Source organism: Tachyglossus aculeatus, chromosome 9 (genome assembly GCF_015852505.1).
Source record: "Tachyglossus aculeatus isolate mTacAcu1 chromosome 9, mTacAcu1.pri, whole genome shotgun sequence".
In the NCBI taxonomy this organism is placed as follows: Eukaryota; Metazoa; Chordata; class Mammalia; order Monotremata; family Tachyglossidae; genus Tachyglossus; species Tachyglossus aculeatus.
In genome coordinates, this window is record NC_052074.1 from 50872760 (window position 1) to 50894678 (window position 21919).

The 21919-nt window shown below is 45.4% G+C and overlaps 1 protein-coding gene across 2 annotated transcripts in view; it reads right to left on the bottom strand.

The window, feature by feature from the left end:
* The window catches only part of GRB14 (growth factor receptor bound protein 14), a 72616-nt gene extending 58078 nt beyond the window's left edge, over positions 1-14538 (bottom strand). For both annotated transcript variants that reach the window (XM_038751527.1, XM_038751525.1), the window contains exon 1: positions 14447-14538. In XM_038751527.1, the coding sequence (XP_038607455.1) occupies positions 14447-14512 (66 nt within the window). In that variant the 5' untranslated portion in view covers positions 14513-14538. The remainder of the gene's footprint in view (positions 1-14446) is intronic.
* Between the last annotated feature and the right edge of the window lie 7381 nt (positions 14539-21919).

Sequence of the window (21919 nt, forward strand, 5' to 3'; positions counted from 1 at the left end):
TTTCCACTGAGCTACGCTGCTTCTCAGGAATAATGGTATTTGTGGAGTGCTTACTCTGTGCCTAGGGCTGTTCTAAGCCCTGGGGTAGATACAAGGTAATCAGGTTGTCCCAAGTGGGGTTCACAGTCTTCGTCCCCAATTTACAGATAAGGTAACTGAGGCCCAGAGAAGTTGAAGTGACTTGCCCAAGGTCACACAGCAGACAAGAGGCAGACGCCGGGATTAGAACCCACGTCCTGTGACTCCCAAACCCGTGGTCTTGCCACTAAGCCATGCTGCCTTTAATTTCTCTTTTCCTTTCTACTATCATGTTCATAAAATACAATGCAGCATGTTAGGGGCCTTTCTGTGATAGAATATTCTTCCTTCAGGACACCAGACAACTCTGCATCTAAACCATACCGAAGGGATAGTTGCTTACCCAATTCTTTGGGGTCTCAACAGCCCTTCTCGCTGATATATTCCAGTGGCTCATGAATCTTACTGTCAAATTGTTTTCCTAATTTAATCAATCGACTGATCATATTTATTGAGCGCTTACTATGTGCAGAGCACTGTACTAAGCACTTGGAAAGTTACAATATGCAGAGCTGGTAGATTTGTTCCGTGCCCACAATGAGCTTACAATCTAGAGGATGAGTTTAGAGTCTAGAACTACCTAAATTCTCTTTGAGGAAACAGAACAACTTCTCATGAGTCCTAAATATGGGAAATCATCTTTCAGTCTCAAGGCCATTCAAATTCCATCAGCATTATCATGGTCTATTGCAATATTGTGGATTATGTGGCTGTGTTTCCATCAATCAACTAATGGTATTTACTGAGCGCTGACTGTGTGGAGCATTGAATTACGCACTTGAAGGAGTACTAAAGAGACATTCATTCATTCATTCATTCAATCATATTTACTGAGTGCTTACTGTGTGCAGACTACTAAGTGCTTGAGAAAATACAACACAGCAATAAACGGTGACATTCCCTGACCATAACAACACAATCCCTGCTCTCAGTGAGTTTACAATCTATTGGATTTTCATAATAGTTTTCCTGTGGACCAACTCTAGGCAGAAGGCAGAAGTAATGTCTATCTTAAAATACTGTTATAAAGATAAACAGGACTCAGTGATCATGGCTAGAGAGGGGTAGCGCTAGCTGCTGGGGTAAAGGCCAAAGTAAATTCACCTGACCTGAAGACTCTGGTGGGGGGAGGCAAATCAATTAATCAATCAGTGGTATTTATTGAGAGCTCTCCTTCTACAACCCAGCCAACACACTACGCTCCTCTGGTGCTAACCTTCTCACTGCGCCTCGTTCTCGCCTGTCCCACTATCGACCCCTGGTCTACTTCCTACCTTTGGCCTAGACTGTCCTCCCTCTACAATCCGCCAATCACTCTTCCCCCCTTCAAAGCCTTACTGAAGGCTCACCTCCTCCAAGAGGCCTTCCCAGACTGAGTCCTCCTTTTCCTCAGTTCCCCCTCCCCTCCGCCTCACCTCAACTCTCTCCCTCTGCTCTACCCCCCTCTCGCCACCCCACAGCACTTAAGTAAATATGTATATAATTTTATTTATTTATATGGATGCCTTTTTACTTGTTTTGATGTTTATATATCTATAATTCTATTCATTATATTGATGCCTGTTTACTTGTTTTGATGTCTCTCTCCCCCCTTCTAGACTGTAAACCCAGTGTGGGCAGGGATTGTCTCTATTGATGAATTGTACTTTCCAAGCGCTTAGTACAGTGCTCTGCACACAGTAAGCGCTCAATAAATACGATTGAATGAATGAATGAATGCAGAGCACTGCTCTGATTGGGAGAGTATAACACAAGCAAAATTAGCAGACAGGTTCCCTGCCCACAGTGACCTTACAGACATGATGGGGAGACAGACATTAATATGAATAAATAAGTAATTTATAAGAAATGATTTAAAGATACGCATGTAAGTGCTTCGGGGCTGGGGGTGCGGTGAATAGCAAATGTCCAAAGGTCACAGATCAAAGTTGCAAAGACCATGCAGAAGGGAGAGGGAGTGGGGAAAGAAGGCATAAATAGGGAAGCTTTCACGGAGAAGATGTGACCTTAAGTAGAAGTCCAGAAGTAGAAGTTATGAAATTCTAGTTCTGACTGATTTACTGTGTGAATTTGGGAAAGTCAATTCATCTTTCAAAGTCTAGGAAATGAAGAGGAAACTAACCCACTTTATAGACTTGAGATAGAATAACTAATCAATCCATGTATATTTTGAAATATGAGTCTAAATAACCTTTGGGAAAAGCTTCCAGAATTGCCCCTTGTCTAAAGGGAAAATCTTTTCAGTGAATTTAGACCTCAAAAACTGCATCTTTCACCGTTCCACTTTCTGATAGTTTAAGGCAAATATCTTCTTCCTGGTCATTTCTTTTTAGTTTGAAATACTCTGAAGAATTTATTTACCACCGATGAAACAAAATTAAATCACCCACCGGGACAAATTTATGCTAAAAGTGAGTTAACAAGCCGTTCAGCGATTAAAAACACACCCTCTGCTGTACGTGTTGGGAAGTGTCAATTTAATGACTGCTCTGTATTAAATATTCATAGAGCTCCCTCATGTGCAAGGCCTGTTACTAGACACTCCATTCTGAACATAGGGGAGAGGGAGCCCTTTCCTCCCTCCTCAGCATGGAACTCATTAATCCAGAAACGCTTTCCTATTTTTACAGTGATTCCTTTTTCCACTCAAAATAAAAGCCAATTATCATTAAAACAATATGGAAAGGATTGGATCTGTGGTACCACTCAGATGTGTGGCTTTTTTTTCTAAATGACTATCAACAGCACAAAAAATGCATATGGATTTACATGTAAAGCTTTTTTCTACCACCTCCAATAATGCTCCCGGCTAATTGCACAACCCTCTATGTAAGAAAAAGGTTCCCCTTCTGACCCCAACCATCAATCAATTTATGCCCTGAAGCATTGTATGTAATTACATTTTTCTAAGATGGAACGACTTCAGTTTTTATTAACATTCCCAGGATTGTGTATTCGGTGTGAAGAATATCCCAATGGAATGAAAGAAATGCCAGACAATGAACAACAGATTGATTTTTTTTGCTAATGACCAGGGTTTGACTTGACCACAAATTACCCCACTACTTCTAGGACCCACCAACTTCCACTAAAGATAGGGTGGAGTCAACCAATGAATTGGGAAGATTCATCCCTCTTCTTCCACTCATTCTCTTCCCAAATCTCTATTGCTCCACTATTTCCAAATCTCTGCTACTTTTCTGGCTACCTCCAGGTACATTATTCCCTCAAACTTAGGCCAGGTTATTGGTATACTCTCCTTAAGGGCTCAGGAAGACACACTAGGTCACTTTTTGGATAAAATAAATGTGGTCCATATTTAAGATTTTTTTTAATGCAATCTTTCTCCAGTTCTGCATGACAGCAAAGGAAAGGTTATGTCGTGAGTGTATGCAGATCCACTCGCCATTTCATCCTGAACTGGACAGACTTCAAACAATTCCAGAGAATGCTATCACATGCGTGAAACATAAACATAACCCCTCTATAATATTTAAATCTTGGATTGATAATATTTAAATCTTAACACCCTCATTTGCTTTCTTCAGCATTTCTGTCTGCCCTCCCTTTTGGGTAAGTGAAAACATTTGAATCAGATAACCACAATGGCTTTGTATCTAAGAAAAATATATTCTAGCTTCCAGGACTTTCTCACTTATTCCATATACTATTGCAATACATGAACTCAGGGTCTTGAACACTATATTAAGTACTTGGGTGTATATATTAGAGATAGTCCCTCACCTTCAAGCCCTTCTGAAAGCCCATCTCCTCCAGGAGGCCTTCCCCTAGTAATTCCTACTCTCTCCAATTTATATCACCCCCACTGCCTCTTCAACACTTTCAAGCCTACTTAGCGCTCTCAACCTCCCATATACATGAACATATCTTAATGACCCTACAACTTTAATGCTTTCTCATCCCCTTCTCATCAGTATTTTTTTTAGAATCTGTCTCTCTCGCTCACATGCAAGTTCCTTAAAGGCAGGAGTCACATCTAGTAAATCTAGTGGACCCTCCCAAGCAATTACTTTGGTGCTCTGCACACAATATATGCTCAAAAAACATTGAATGATTGAAATATTAGCCTTAGTGAAGAAAGAACACTGAAGAGTAACCCTAATTCACATCTAAAACTAAGATATATAAAAGTATTTCAGTGAAGGCAATAAGCTTCCTGAAAACTGATGATGATGATACCAGGAATAATTGTCATAAAGTTTTTTCTAGTTCTCCCTTCTGAAATTAAATTGGCAGAGAAGTATTCAAATCAAAATTTCTCTGTGGGTGTTAGTAACATTGTGTGCATTTTAACACCTCTTAAAATGAAACAAGTCAATCATAGAAGAAAGAACCTTAGAATGAATCAGTGAGTGTGGTTCTGGACCCCACCCATTTCAGTCAGTAACAGATGAGACCTAAGCATGTTTGAAACCACCCAAAAATCTGGTTTGGCGTGTTATGCTCTTTGCAGCCTTTCCATCACTCATAAACTCCATCCTGCTTACTCTCTTCCTTAAAACCCCCACTCCTTTGGGCCCCCAACACCCCTAAGAAAAATGACATTTAATGAGCAGCATTCAGAGTAAAAGTTCGTGGAATGGTAGGAGTGGCTAGTTAGCCAACCACGGACGGGGCACAGAGTTATCGTGCCTCCTTTTCTGATTGGTACAAAACATGGATTGGCATACCTGAAGCAAAAGGCCAGACATACCACAAAGAGCACATAGACCCCTACTCTCAGGACCCTTCCATCCCTGCTTCAAGGTTTCCAATGCTTTTGGTGCCAAACCTGACTGACACACAGTGGTCAGGTATTGGTTTAGCAATTTAATTCCAGTGCCTGGGAAGAGCCACAAGAATCACCCAGGATAATAAAGATGTATTTGTTAAGCACTTACTATGTGCCAAGCCCTGTTCTAAGCACTGGGGTAGATACAAGGTGATCAGGTTGTCCCACATGGGGCTCACAGTCTTAATCCCCATTTTACAGATGAGGGAACTGAGGCACAGATAATTTAAGTGACTTGCCTAACGTCACACAGCTGACAAGTGGCGGAGTCAGGATTCAAACCCACGACCTCTGACTCCGAAGCCCGAGCTCTTTCCATTAAGCTACGCTGGGATAATGACATCGGAAAAGCTTGATAGTGACAAAATGGCAGAATTCTTCTGCCTTCTGAGTAAAGAATTTGGTTAAATAATTTCATTTAATCAGTGTTTAGGATTGCAGGTTACTAAATCAAAATTGAGGAGGCCCCAAACATTGACCCAAATTTCCATTCTTACTAATACACCAGTATAAGATAGTCAAAATAATCCCAACATTTATTGTGTATTTGTTAAGTTCTTACTATGTGTCAGACACAGTACTAAGCTCTGGGGTGGATACTAGCAAATCGGGTTGGACACAGTCCCTGTCCCATCACGGAGCTCACAGTCTCAATCCCCATTTTATGGACGACGTAACTCAAGCACAGAGAAGTGAAGTGACTTATCCAAGGTCACAAGCACACAAATGGCGAAGCCAGGATTAAAAAACTCATGACCTTCTGAATTCCAGGCACGAGCTCTATCCAATATAATAATAATGGCATTTATTAAGTGCTTTCTATGTGTAAAGCACTGTTCTAAGCACTGGGGAGGTTACAAGGTGATCAGGTTGTCTCACGGGAGGCTCACAGTCATAATCCCCATTTTACAAATGAGGGAACTGAGGCACAGAGAAGTTAAGTGACTTGCCCAAAGTCACACAGCTGACAATTGGTGGAGTCAGGATTTGAACCCATGGCCTCTGACTCCAAAGCCCAGGCTCCTTCCACCGAGCCATGCTGCTTCTCTGCCATGTCTCACTATGCCATGTCTCAACTGTACACAAGTAAGTATAAAAGGTAACTCAAGTGGGTAAGATCTGCTAAAATATTACATCAGGAAGAAATGAGTACATCTGACTGTTATTTGCTTGTTAATCCAGTCTCAGAGAAATGAATGCATGCTTTGTGGATTCAACATGTTCTATGTTTTGCTTCCAAAGCCCAAGCAGATCAAGTTAACGGACAGGAGCTGACTTTATGGTTATAATCCTCCAACTTCAGAAAGTCTAATACTGTTAAAAATAGATTATAAAATTGTCAATAAGTTAATCATACATGTGTGGAGTTGTGATTAACGTGATGAGCTATCTAATGTTGGGCTCGTTTACACTGTAGCCAATTGAAAATAGTCATTCCATTTAAGTAATATAGAACAATAATTCTAAAATTACCTGGAGTTCACAATAATGTGATCTTCCCAGATGCCTTCCCTGCTTAAACTCTAATCTCCCCCCACCCACACTTTGCATTTCCAATTATGATTTCTGCCCTTCCACATCACTTTAAGTACTCACAAGCCCAATATTGATGAAATACAAGTCTTGTATATGTTATTACTACTTCCTATCAGTAATTTATTTATGTGCCTGTCTCACCTCTCTAAATTGTAACATCCGTGAGGGCAGGGATCATGTCTCCCAAGCACTTAATGCAGTGTTCTGACTTAAATGCAGTAAGCACCTAAGAAATGCTACTGATTGGTCTAGGCAACAAAAAGTGGCCATGTGACGATGGAGTGAGGCCTTCGTAAGCCCCTAAATGAACCCCTTGCATGGCTCAGCGGGAAAGAGCCCGGGCTTTGGAGTCAGAGGTCATGGGTTCAAATCTGGATCTGCCAACTGTCAGCTGTGTGACTTTGGGCAAGTCACTTCACTTCTCTGGGCCTCAGTTACCTCATCTGTAAAATGGGGATGAAGACTGTGAGCCCCCCCGTGGGGCAACCTGATCACCTTGTAACCTCCCCAGCACTTAGAACAGTGCTTTGCACATAGTAAGCGCTTAATAAATGCCATCATTAATAAATGCCATTATTGCCAGCTGGCCTTGAGCTCCAGGATGTTCTGACTCTTTGGGATCCTGCCTCTAGGATTCTCCACCCTTGCAGAACTGTTGGTTGCAGGCTTCCCCACTGCAGCATTCATTCATTCACTAAGTAATTCATTCGATTGTATTTATTGAGTGCTTACTGTGCGCAGAGCACTGTACTAAGTGCTTGGGAGATTACAATATAACAATTAACGGACACATTCCCTGCCCATAACAAGCTTATAGTCTAGAGCTCAGCTTATCAACACCAGTAATGGTTGGGGGAGTCCAATGCTGCTAAAGATGACGATGATGGCAGAGTCTCCCATAGGGAATGACAGATGAGCCTCTGCCCTGAGAATTCAGGATCAAGAACACAAGTGAAAGAATTGATTGTAGTGTCAATAATTCGTGTCATGGCATTCACACTCTTTCTTCCCTGCCAGTCATATTCACCCTGAGACACAGACTGTAACAAGCAAATAGGTGGACAGGGGGGTGGCACATTGTGAAGTGCACACAAAAGTGTTTTAAATATGGGGCCCACTTATAATAATAATAATGATGGCATTTGTTAAGCTCTCACTATGAGCGAAGCATTATTCTAAGTGCTGGGGAGCATACAAGGTGATCACGTTGTCCCACGTGGGGCTCACAGTCTTAATCCCCATTTTACAGATGAGGTCACTGAGGCTCAGAGAAGTTAAGTGACTTGCCCAAAGTCACACAGCAGACATGTGGGGGGAGCCAGGATTAGAACCCATGACCTCTGACTCCCAAGCCCGTGCTCTTTCCACTGAGCCACGCTGCTTCTCTATGGCCAGAGAACGCTTATGGCCAGAGAATGCAGCCTAGTGCCAATGCTGCAGATTCATAGCTTCGGTAGCCACTATAATTTTCCCTTCCCTTCCTAATCTGCTATTTTTCAAGAATCCAGCTGGCCTTGTCCACCTTGCAGAATGCCATGAGTGTTTTTTTGGTCATAAACCTTATCCCGATGGCCTAGCCCCAACAAGTATTCCCTACTTGCAGAATCAGGACTGAAACCCAAGTCTCTGGATTCCCAGCACAGTGCTCTTTCCACTGGACTAACAGCCTCATCAAGCAGACCTGTCTTTTGAGTGTAATCACTCCAGCACACACCATTTTTTTTTTTGGACAATCATGGTATTCAAAAAATCTCTCAATCAAAGGTTAATTAAAGAGCAGGGAGTCAGATGTTCATCTTTGGAGGCGCCACGTGTCCCTTAAGGCACAACAGACCACTGTGGTGTGCTGGATAAATTAATTCAATCAATGAAGTGAGAAAAAAAACTCCTTTAAATATAAACTCCTTGTGGGCAGAGACCTTATCTTCTGTCTATCGTACTCTCCCAAGCACTTAATACAGTGCTCTGCGCATCGAAGGCACTCGATCGGTTGACTGATATTGATATTCTTGTCTTACCAGGAGATCAGGCCTGATAGAAAGTAATTGGTGGGTCCACCATTCAATTCCTATTATCATCATCAATATTTATCGAGAACCAATTTCATTAAGAATTCAGAAATAAGGGATACAGGTAAAGTGGCAGGGGTCGGGGGAGAAGGGAAAGAGGAAAGGGGGGAGAAGAAGAAAAAGGAGAAGCAGTGTGGCCTAAGAGAAAGAGCAAAGACCTGGAAATCAGACCACCCATTTCCCCCCTCTAGACTGTAAGCTCACCGTGGGCAGAGAATGTCACCATTTATTGTTATACTGTACTTTCCCAATAGCTTAGTACAGTGCTCTGCACAAGGAAGCACTCAATAAATATGATTGAATGAATCATCCCAGCTCTGCCACTTGTTCACTGAGTCGCTTGACTTCTCTGTGCCTCAGTTCCATCTTCAGCAAAGTGTAGATTCAATACCTCGTCTCCCTCCTACTTAGATTGTGAGCCCCATATGGAACCTGATTATCTTGTATAGTGGAAGCAGCATGGCATAGTGGATAGAGCATGGGTCTGGGAGTGAGAAGGTCATGGGTGCTAATCCCTCTTGGCCACATGTCTGCTGTGTGACCTTGAGCAAGTCACTTTACTTCTCTGTGCCTCAGTTATCTCATCTGTAAAATGGGGATTAAGACTGTGAGCCCCATGTGTGACAGGGACTTTGTTGAACTCAATTTGCTTGTACCCACCCCAGTGCTTAGTACAGTACCTGGCACATAGTAAGCGCTTAACAAATACCACAATTATTATTACTTCACTTACCCCAGTACTTGGTTCGGGGCCTGACACATAGTAAGCACTTGGCAAATACCACAATTAGTAGAAGAATATGGTGATGACATGGTCCCAGTCCAAGAGTAGTTTCCAGTGTAATGGGGGGGGGCATCTATTCCACACTGACAGTAATCCTTCTCACCCTACTTTTTTTTTCCTACAGCACTCAGTATCGTGGGTGTTCAAATCTTATTCTTTTAAACTCAGAGTCGCTCTCCAAGGGTATGAGATACATCAGTCTCCTAATATTAAGGAGCTGCACCCCAAAATTCACCTCCTCACCCTTACACAGAGCTGTTAGCAGAAGGAAGATAGGAAAGAACTGTTTGTATTAACCACAGAAATCAATTCTAGATTTTTCTGAAGATTCTTCTGCCTTGTGGAAGAAAGGCACAATAAGACTGCAAAATAACTAGGCACCATTTCACCCTGGCACCAGGCCTGATACTTTCCACAAATATGTGAAAGGATGAAGTGGAGTCATTTCGCAGCACATACGATTGAATGAATGAATGAATGAACGAATCCAGAAGGGCCCACCACTTGCCCTTCAACAAGTCCATCAGGTCATGACCCTGAGAGAACTTTGGGAATATCTTTGAACACCCGACCTTACACTATTGGGCTTTGCACAGGGCAATCAATAGGCTGACTCCATGGGAATGGAGGTTCTCTGGGGAATCACTGCACTTCCTGAAGCTTCCTGGGAGTGGGAAAGCCAGTTTGGCTTTCCAACACACAAGGAAACTCTGTGGGACTCTGAACTGTCCATATTTGTGCCTTTGCCCCAACAAGAAAACCTTTTTCCCAGAAAGAGGTTTGGATGTGCTGCTACAGAATGAAAATAGATCGTTTTGGGTCAAACCAGTTGTTTCAAAGATTAAATTACTCCCCCGCCTTCCACCTTCCAAATGCCAAGCTTCTAATTCCCTGAGATTCAAACCCTATACGAGTGCTCCAGCTGATCTTAATTGCTTTGGCAATGCACTGAGAGAGTGATATAATGCATAATGTCTCCAAGGAGAAATCAGACACTGACAGGATTCTCACCAATACAGAGTTCAATAATACCACCGCTACCACCTCCACCACTTCTTCTTTCATCTGAACACAGTGTTTCACTCACAGATGTCCCTCTTCCCAAGAATGGGAAAAAGCAGGTTAATTGATAATGCTTTCCCAGCCTAGCAACTCTATAAAACTGGCACACACTGTACTGGTAAGCTTGATACTGTTCACAGGAAGGAAAGACAAAGATCAGCTGAAAAGAACAAAATGTATTTCAAGCTTGGGAAACCCAAATTTAGACTAAGTGCTAATAGTTGTAGATCAAAACTGAAACTTTTTCTGCCACAGATCGCTTTTGGCATCTGTATACAATTTTAGGTCTCCCCTTCACCCTCTTTAAGAACTAAATCAAATAGAATTATTTCTAATTATTTCACTTTCTACCCACTTTTTCTTCCCTTGTTTAATCCCCAACTCCCTTATCTTTCCTGTTTCATTCCTTTAAGAATATCCTTTCCAGTCCCTTCTGTTTTTGCTACTCTCTTGACAATAGCCCTTGGTGATAAACATTTCCATCAGACATATAGAAGAACTCTGCTCCCCTCAAGAGTCTGCAAACACATGTTGAAAGACCCTCTTGCATAGCAAAGGGATTAAATTAAAATCCTTAGTTGATATTTCGATGTTTGGAAGAACAATTTTTTTAAGAGATGAAAATACTGAAGATGTTCCATAGAAGCTACAGTTTTTGCATGGATAACACCCATATAAAGCTAATGTACTTGGTGAATAACAGTTGTACTTTATTCACTTTAAAATAGCTATCTATGGAAATGCTGGCCGAATGGCTTACCAAGATTTGACAGCCCTGTAGCCTGTGTTCGTGTGTTTATTTTATTTTTTTGAGAGGAGGAATTGGGTTTTTTGGTTTGGTTTTGGTTTGGTTTTTAAACAGAAGGATATTTCTACTGGTTGTGTCTACTTATCACTGACAGTATCCAACATTTTGAATACAATCAAATGTTCTGTGTTTACTTCTCTTGTACTAGCGTGTCTTTAATCTTCTAACAGAAAATCAGGAAGGGCTCCTAATTCATATAAGTTATCTACATGCTTCAGTTTACTTTGCTTGCTGCAAAATTAACATTTAAGATTTAATTTATTGGAGTCTTGAAGAGGGTGTGAGTCCCTCATACGATTAAGTACTATGATCACAGGTTCAATTGGTAACGAAGCTCATATTCTATTCAACCAGTTCTCCTATACTGCAAGGATTATGTTCTTGCAAAAGTCCACTTTAAGGAAAGCACTTGCTCTAGTCTCACCCATTCCAATGCTGCATGCCCGTGCGTATGTGTACCCACACAAACTCTTTCTTCAATAATGGGACATGCTGAGACCAATTAAGCTTACATTGTTGGGAGAAAGTTCCCTAATCACATTCCAGCCCAAACTCATATTTTAAAGACATAATATGGCAAAGCTGGATGAATACAAATCCTTCATATGGATACAGAATAATGTTGGGAGCAAAGAAACTAGGACAAAAGATACCCTCAAGTCTGAACCTGCCACTAGCACTCATTTTTCTTGTGGCTCAAAATTATGTTGGGCTTTTCTTTTCCCCTTAGTAGTTGTGATATTTTTTAAACACTGTTTGCCAATGTATTGTGCTAAGCACTGGGCTAGATATAAGAAAATCAATTAGACACAGTCCCTGCTCTACATGGGGCTCAAAATTTCATCACAATACACAGCTTATTTCCATTGTCGCTAAATGTTATTTTTACAAGCAGTGTGCCAAATACACAATTCAAAAGCTTTGAATAGATCTCAATTTTTCTACAAGAATATTTTTGAATAGATAAGATCAACAGTGAATTGCTTATTTAAGTTAAACTGCCTTAACTTAATTGCATATCAGCTATTTAGATGTTTGGGCCAGCTGTTTTCAATATTTTTCATTATATGCCACATTGGATTAAAGTATCATTTTGTCATGTGCTTTAGACTAGAAGTTATGCAGCAGGCCTTAAAAAGAAGGCAGGATTCCTAGAGCAATGCAAATATATGATGACATTTTTTTTCCGCTAGTGCACAAAAAGAGAAAAGCCTGGCTGACAGAGAAGTAGGAGGGGAAATAATTAAACCTGATGTGTTGTACACAATGGCATTTTATTTGTTAAGAAAAGAAAGCACATCTTACTTGAGACTCCCGTTCATTGTGCTGCACAAGAAAAACTTTGGCCTGTAAAATACTATTTGAATGTGGTTTTGACAACCCGAAGAGATTAACTTTTTCTACTTGAATTTGTTAAGCATAAGATAATATGCTTAACAAACTCAAACTCAAACAACCCTTTGAGTTTTCTGGAAGAGAAGAAAGACACAGAATAGATTTTAATAGCTAATTTTACTGGTAAAGGGGTGAATTTTAGGACATAAAGAAGAGTGGATTTTTGCTATCAAAACATCTACTTCCTCTGAATTTTTCAAGAGGTTCCAAATACATGGGCCAATAAATCTTATTTTATTCCCGATATATGTATACTACTACTACCAATATAAATGTTGGTATTTGTTAAGCGCTTACTATGTGCCAAGCACTGATACAAGCACTGGGGTAGATACAAGGTAATCAGATTGTCCCACGTGGGGCTCACAGTCTTCATCCCATTTTACAGATGAGGTAACTGAGACCCAGGGAAGTTAAGTGACTTGCCTAATGTCATACAGCTGATAAGCGGCGGAGTTGAAAATCGAACCCATGACCTCTGATTCCCAAGCCCATGCGCTAGCCACTAAAGCCATGCTGCTTCCCATAATTTTTATGGTATTTGTTTAGTACTTACCGTATGGCAGGCACTGTAATAAGCGCTGGCATAAATACAAGCTAATCAAGTTGGACACAGTCCATGTCCCAAATAGGGCTGTAACTCAGAAGAAATATTTGTATGAAATCTTCTCTTGTCCCAAACTTCTTCCCATTCCAAAGAACAACAAAAAAATTAAAAAAAAATCCTTCCAGTTACAAAAGTTGTGAGTAATAAAGCTCAAAAGGAAGCAGAGAAAAGTGAGAGGTGAAAGGGTAGAAAGTGAAAAAGGATATAGAAAAAGGGACACTTTTGGGACATAACTCCACCTTGGATATAAACTCGGAATAGCAAAACTACAGATCCTACTTTTTTAAGGGATTTTTACCTTTTTGACATTTTCTCCCAGGGTCCCAGGAAGGTACGGAAAGGGGCTGTAAGAGGGGTAAGAAGGGGCACCCTGTTTTGAGATTCAAACATCCCTTCCAATCAAACAATGGTATTTATTGAGCGCTGTGTGCAAAGCCCTGTACTAAGCACTTGGGAGACTACAGTTCAGTTGGCAGACACGTTCTCTGCCTACAAGGAGCTTACAGTCTAGATGGAGAGACGGATGTTAAAATAAATTGGAGGTCGGAAAAATGGCAGACTGTACAGATGAATACATTTAGGGTGGATGCCAGTACACATGTGTGATTTATTCAGTTTAGGAGCTCAAGCTGAAGCCCAAATTAGGGGAGAGGGGGTGGAAGCGAGGGGATGAGTGAAAGAGAAAGATGCGAACCACCTATTCTTGGGTCTGAGGCCAGCTCGCATCTCTGCCAATCGACTGAACGCAGCCCAAGACCCATAGGCCAGGTTTGGTCTAACCAAACCTCTCACATTCTGTCCTGGGCAAAATATGTTTTGGCTCCCTCCCCCTCGGTAAGACATAATAATAATAATAATAATAATAATAATAATGGCATTTATTAAGCACTTACTATGTGTAAAGCACTGTTCTAAGCACTTGGGGATATTACAAGGAGATCAGGTTGTCCCACGGGGGGCTCACAGTTTTAATCCCCATTTTACAGATGAGGTAACTGAGGCCCAGAGAAGTCAAGTGACTTGCCCAAAGTTACACAGCTGACAACTGGAGGAGCCAGGATTCGAACCCATGACCTCTGACTCCAAAGCCCGGGCTCTTTCCACTGAGCCATGCTGCTTCCCTTAAAGAGGAAGAGGAAGAGGAAGAAGAAGAAGAAGAAGAAGAAGAAGAAGAAGAAGAAGAAGAAAGAAGAAGAAGAAGAATGGTTTTTGTTAAGCGCTGTTCACTACATTCATATTAGGGAATGTCTATCCTCTTCCCTCAATCCCAACATCACAACTTAAACAGGTAGGCAAATCTGCAGAGAGCCATCACCTCTTTTCCTCCACCCTCTTCCTGATATCTTCCCACCGTCTCTCCACCACATCCTGTCCTCCCCATACTGTCTTCTTCCCTCTCTTGTTGGGAATGGTAAGGGAAGTTGTGACCAAGAGAGACAGACACTTATTCTTTACATGGGAGTAGGCAGTGCCAGGAGGAAGGGGAAAGGTCACTGAGGGGAGAATAGACAAGCAAGACCTCACAACTCGGCCCTGCTTCCAACGACCACCAACTGGCAGTTACGCCCCTTGCTCGCCCTTCTCTCCCTCTTCTCGCTCACTCCCCTCATCATCTGTGTTGTAGGAAATTGTTATAGTTTATCATGAGGAGTAACGTGGCCTAGTGGAAAGATCACGGGTTCTAACCCCAGCTCTGGCAGTTGCGGGCTGTGTGACTTTACGCAAGTCTCTTCATTTCTTTGTGCCTCAGCTTCCTCATCTGTAAAGCGGGTACACAATGTCCGTTCTCCCTTCGACTTGGACTGGTGAGCCCCATGTGGGACAGGAATTGTGTCTGATATTATTAACTTATATCTACCCCAGTGCTTAGCAAGCACTTAACAAATATAATAAAATAATGATAACAACAATTGTAATCATAATAATGATACTAATGAGTTACTGGATTCACATTCTTTCCCAGATTTTGAGATTTCATTTTTAATCATGAACACAGTGATGCTCAGTTGAAGTTGTGACACGATCAACCTAATTCTCCTCTGGACATCGCCCCTAAATTTTCTGAAACAACTGGAAATGGAGTATTAATCATATTCTGTGGTGTTTAGAAAAAAGTTTAATATTAATTTGGAAAACATAAAGAGCTTCAAAAATAAACTCTAAAGCCATACCTTTTTCTTCCTTAAATCTGCCTCAGGCAATAAGCCGGCTGAAAATACAGGTGTAAACGGAGAACAGCACAGCTCGGGAAAGGGATTGGGGATTGATGGGATTGCCGCATCAACAAGATCTTTCTTTTTTCGCCTATGACAAAAGAATGTTAAATAACTTATGTGAAATCAAACTAAAAATATCATTCTTGACAAGATACAAACTAGTAACTGGATCATAGGAACACAACTGTGACAGCCCTAATGTGATATAAAAGTATACTGAAATGTTCTCTGGTGTACTTTCTGCTGATAAAACCAATGGGCTTGAACTGATAAAAGAAAAGCTGTTCAGAGTACCTCAAATTTTTTGAAGGTTTTATTACTACACATGATTATTCTTCTTTGTAATTTTTCTGAAGCATGAATGCACAAAGCAAAATTGCTATTGTGATTATTAGAACACTTTAAATATTATTTCTCTTTATTAATGGGCTAATGATGGCACTCTAGTTAACATTTAACTTCATTATATGCACTATCGGTCAGCTTAGGGTTTCCCGCATAATTGCTGGAAAATGTTTACCGAACAGCAATTTAATTTAGAAACGGAGTCAGTCTGAAAAGGTAATTTAGTAAATGTTTTCAGTGAATTACATTAATGATGCAGAATGATTAACTGAATATGTGGAAAATGCACCACCATTTGTACATTTAGTTCACGTCCCCTTTATGCGCCAAGCGCATAACTCTTAACTATTCATCATTGAAACCAGTAATGACATGGGTCTAATACATACATTAATCTAAGCAAAAGAAAACTCCCGGCCTAGAAGCCGCGTAATAAAGGGAGTTAAAATTACATTAAATAAAACGAAGGGCTCTCCGTACTTTACTATTGATATTTGAAAGACATAATTGAATTATTTATCAATTATAGCAGCGGTTCATTTCACTGCAAATTTCATTCACGATGTGGCTCCCGCACGATCAGTTGATCCAAGGAACTTAAAAAAGAAGTAAAAGAAAAAAAAAAAGCCCCACCCCTTGTGTCTTTCGAGGTTTATGAAACTTGAAAACATAAAGTTTCAACTGCACTTTACAGTTGAAGAGATTGGGAAGGAGTGTGGCTTAGTGGCAAGAGCCCGGGCTTGGGAGGTCATGGGTTCGAATCCCGACTCTGCCACTCATCAGCTGTGTGACTTTGGGCCAGTCACTTAACTTCTTTGTGCCAAGTGAGAGAGGCAGTGTGGCTTAGTGGAAAGAGCCCGGGCTTGGTAGTCAGAGGCCATGGGTTCGAATACCGACTCTGCCACTTGTCAGCTGTGTGACTTTGGGCCAGTCATTTAACTTCTCTGGGCCTCAGTGATATCATCTGTAAAATGGGGATGAAGACTGTGAGCCCCAAGTGGGACAACCTGATTACCTTGTGCCTTCCCCAGCGCTTAGAACAGTGCTTGGCACTTAGTAAGCACTTAACAAATAATATCCTCATTATTATTGTTGTTTTGGCAGTTTATGAAATTCGGGCTGAGACGTCCAAAGCCACAAAGGGCTGGGGCTGTCCCCGGAGAAGGTGGTGGCAGGCAGGGAGTGTGCCCCTTATTCATTCGTTCACAGCGCGGTTTAGTGGAAAGAGCATGGGCTTGGGAGTCAGAGGTAGTGAGTTCTAATCCCGCTTCTGCCACTTGTCAGCTGTGTGACTTTGGGCAAGTCACTTCGCTTCTCTGGGCCTCAGTTGCTTCATCTGGAAAATGGGGATGAAGCCTGTGAGCCCCATGTGGGACACCCTGATTACCATGCATCTACCCCAGCGCTTAGAACAGTGCTTTGCACATAGTAAACGCTTAACAAATGCCATTATTGAGAAGCAGCTTGGCTCAGTGGAAAGAGCCCGGGTTTGGGAGTCAGAGGTCGTGGGTTCTAATCCCGATTCCGCCACTTATCAGCTGTGTGACTTTGGGCAAATCACTTCACTTTTCTGGGCCTCAGTTACCTCCTCTGTAAAATGGGGATTAAGACTGTGAGTCCCCCATGGGACAACCTGATCACCTTGTAGCCTCCTCAGCGCTTAGAACAGTGCTTTGCATGTAGAAAGCGCTTAATAAACGCCATTATTATTATTATTAACAAATGTCATTGTGAGAAGCAGCATGGCTCAGTGGCAAGAGCACGGGCTTGGGAGTCAGGGGTCATGGGTTCTAATCCCGACTCCACCACTTATCGGCTGTGGGACTTTGGGGAAGTCACTTCATTTCTCTGTGGCTCAGTTCTCTCATCTGTAAAATGGGGGTGAAGACTGTGAGCCCCACGTGGGACAAACTGATCACCCTGTACACGCCCACTCCCCCCACCCCCCAGCGCTGAAAACGGTGCTTGGCACATCGTAAGCGCTTACCAAATACCATCATCATTATGATTACGTATTGAGCGCTTACGGTGTGCAGAGCACTGGTCTAAGCGCTTGGGAAGTACAAATCGGCAACAGATAGAGTCCCTACCCACCAACGGGCTCCCGGTCTATCTCGTTCTACGGAGCCCTCCCCAGCGCTCAGTGCAGTGTCCCGCGCCCCGTGGGCGCTCAGTAAGTACACCTGCATCGACGGAGAGGTCTAAGCCGTCCTTCGGGGGGCGGGAGGCGATGGGGCGGACCCCGGCCCGTGGGGACCCTCCCTCGGCTTTGGATTTGGGGAAGCCCCCCTCTCTCCCCCCGCAATTGCCTTTTCGCCACTTTCTTTAATAATAATAAACAGTTGTGTTTGTTAAGCGCTTACTATGTGCCAAGCACTGTTCTAAGCGCTGGGTGGGGGGGGGATACAGGGTCATCAGGTTGTCCCGCGTGGGGCTCACAGTCTTCACCCCCATTTTACAGATGAGGGAACTGAGGCACAGATAATAATAATAATGATGGTAATTGTTAAGCGCTTACTACGTGCCAAGCACTGTTCAAAGAGCCGGAATAGGTCCAAGGTGATCAGGTTGTCCCACGTGGGGCTCACAGTCTTCATCCCCATTTTACGGATGAGGTCACTGAGGCCCAGAGAATAATAATAACGATGGTATTTGTTCAGCACTTACTCTGTGCCAAGCGCTGTTCTAAGCGCTGGGGGGATCCAAGGTGATCAGGTTGTCCCACGTGGGGCTCATAGTCTCATCCCCATTTTAATAATAATAATGATGATGGCATTTCTTAAGCGCTTACTATGTGCAAAGCACTGTTCTAAGCGCTGGGGGAGATGCAAGGTCATCAGTTTGTCCCGCGTGGGGCTCACAGTCTCATCCCCATTTTAATAATAATAATGGTGATGGCATTTCTTAAGCGCTTACTATGTGTAAAGCACTGTTTTAAGCGCTGGGGGAGATACAAGGTCATCAGTTTGTCCCGCATGGGGCTCACAGTCTTCATCCCCATTTTACAGATAAGGTCACTGAGGCCCAGAGAATAATAATACCGATGATATTTGTTAAGCAGAGAAGCAGCGTGGCTCAGTGGAAAGAGCGTGGGCTTTGGAGTCAGAGGTCATGGGTTCAACCCCGCCTCCGCCAATTGTCAGCTGTGTGACTTTGGGCAAATCACTTAACGTCTCTGTGCCTCAGTTACCTCGTCTGTAAAATGGGGATTAAAAAATGATAGCATTTATTAAGCGCTTACTGTGTACAAAGCAGCGTTCTAAGCCCTGGGGAGGTTACAAGGTGATCAGGTTGTCCCACATAGGGCTCACCGTCTTAATCACTTAATCACAGTCTTAACAATTACCATCATTATTATTATTATCTGTGCCTCAGTTCCCTCATCTGGAAAATGGGGATGAAGACTGTGAGCCTCCCGTGGAACAACCCGATCACCTTGTAACCTCCCCACAGGTTGTCCCACATGGGGCTCACAGTCTTAATCCCAGTCTTAGCCACTTAATCACAGCTTTAACAATTACCATCATTATTATTATTATCTGTGCCTCAGATCCCTCATCTGTAAAATGGGGATGAAGACTGTGAGCCTCCCGTGGGACAACCCGATCACCATATAACCTCCCCAGCGCTTAAAACAGTGCTTGGCACATAGCGCTTAATAAATGCTATCAGTATTATTAAGCACTTACCCCGTGCCAAGCACTGTTGTAAGCGCTGGGGGTGGGGGGGGGATACAAGGTGATGAGGTTGTCCCACGTGGGGCTCCCAGCCTTCATCCCCATTTTGCAGATGAGGTCACTGAGGCCCAGAGAAGTGGAGCGGCCGGTCCAAAGTCCCCGCGCCGATCCGGAGCGGGGGCGGGATTCGAACCCACGCCCTGCGACTGTCCCAGGCCTGGCTCTGTCCGCGGAGCCCCGCCGCTTCTGTCTTTGGGCCAGTTGGGTCCTCGGGCCCCCTGCCCTCCGCCCCCTGCCCTCCGTCCCCTGCCCTCCCCTCTCGTCCCGTCCGGTCCGGTCCGGTCCGTTCCGCTCCGTACCTGGCGGCGGGGCCGGGCTGCAGGGAGGTGCTCATCGCGGCCGGGCCGGGCCGAGGAGGGCCGGGGGGCACGGGAGAGATGCCCCGGGCCCGGGGAGGGGGGGAGGGATGCCCGGGGCCGGGCGGGGGGGACAGAGTGTGCCAAGGGAGGAGCCGGGGGGCACGGGGGAGAGATGCCCGGGGCCAGGACGGGGGATGAAAGGGCGCGGGGGGCGGGGCCGGGGGGCACGGGGGGGATGCCCCGGGCCCTGGTGGGGCGGCGGGGGGGAAGGATGCCCGGGGCTGGGCTGAGGGTGGCAGGGGGCACGGGGGGAGATGCCCGGAGTCGTGGGGGGGGGATGAAAGTGCGCGGGGGGCGGGGCTGGGGGGCACGGGGGAGATGCCCCGTGCCCGAGGGGGGGAGGGGGGAGGATGCCCGGGCCCGGGCTGGGGGGGACAGAGTGTGCGGGGGGCGGGGCCGGGGGGCACGGGGGAGATGCCCCGGGCCGGGAGGTTGGGGGGAGGGATGCCCGGGGCCGGGCTGGGGGGGGCGCAGTGTGCGGAGGGAGGAGCCGGGGGGCACGGGGGGGAGATGCCCGGGGCCAGGACGGGGGGAGGGGGGGTGAAAGGGCGCGGGGGGCGGGGCCGGGGGGCACGGGGGAGATGCCCCAGGCCCGGGGGGCGGGGGGGAGGATGCCCGGGGCCGGGCTGAGGGTGGCAGAGTGTGCGGGGGGAGGGGCCGGGGGGGGGACGCCTGTGCGAGGGGGGCGGGGCCGGGGGGCAGGGGGGGAGATGCCCCGGGCCCGGGGGGGGGGGGAGGGGGGAGAAGGATGCCCGGGGCCGGGCTGGGGGGGGGACTGAGTGTGCGAAGGGAGGAGCCGGGGGGCACGGGGGAAAGATGCCCCGTGCCCGGGAAGGGGGGAGGGGGTTGCCCGGTGCCGGGGTGGGGGGGACAGAGTGTGCGAGGGGAGGGGCCGGGGGGCACGGGGGAGATGCCCCGGGCCGAGGGGGAGGGGGAGGATGCCCGGGGCAGGGCTGGGGGGGGGGGGGCAGATTGTGCGAGGGAAGGGGCCGGGGGGCAGGGGGGAGATGCCCCGGGCCGGGGGGAAATGCCAGTGCCAGGGTGTCGGGTCCGGGCAGAGCGCCGGGGGCCGGGGGAGCCGGCTGACAGCCTGCTTGGGGGCCGGGGAGGGGGGCAGTGCCCGGGGGCGGGGGGGGCAGGCAGGGAGATGGGGCCCGGCGCCAGGACAGGGGACGGTGCCCACCGTCCGGGCTACCGCTCCCTCCTCCGCCGCCCAAACTCCCCACCACCGGAGCCCCACCCAAACCAACCTCTCCCCCCACCCCCACCCCGGGCATCCCCCGGGGCATTCCCCCCTCCCCCCGCATCCCTCCCGGGCATCCCCCCCGGGCATCCCCCTGGGCATCCCCGCCCCCTACGCCCCCACCAGCCTTGCCCCCCGGGGCGCCCAGGGCGAGCCCACTGTTGGGTAGGGACTGTCTCTATATGTTGCCAACTTGTACTTCCCAAGCGCTTAGTACAGTGCTCTTCACACAGTAAGCGCTCAATAAATACGATTGATTGATTGAGGGGTCGGGGGTCGGCCCCAGACCCTGCCCCACCCCTTCATCATCATCATCGTGATCACGATGGTATTTGTTGAGCGCTTTCTGGGTGCCAGCCACTGTTCTAAGCGCTGGGGTCGATACATGATAATCATCATCATCATCATCATCATAACGATGGTATTTGTTAAGCGCTTCCAAGGTGCCAACCACAGCTGTAAGCGCCGGGGTCGATACAGGTTAATAATCATCATCACAATGATGGTATCTGTTAAAGCGCTTACTATGTGCCAGGCACTGTTCTAAGCGATGGGGTCGATACAAAATAATCATCATCATCATAATGATGATATTTGTTAAGCGCTTCCTAGGTGCCAGCCACTGCTCTAGGCGCTGGGGTCGTTACAAAATAATAATAATCATCATAATGATGAGATTTGTTAAGTGCTTACTATGTGCCAGGCACTGTTCAAAGCAATGGGCTCGATACAGGATATAATCATCATCATAATGATGGTATTTGTTAAGTGCTTCCTAGGTGTCAGCCCTGCTAAGAGCTGGGGTAATAATAATAATAATGACGATGTCATTTATTAAGCACTTACTATGTGCAAAACACTGTTCTAAGTGCTGGGGAGGTTACAAGG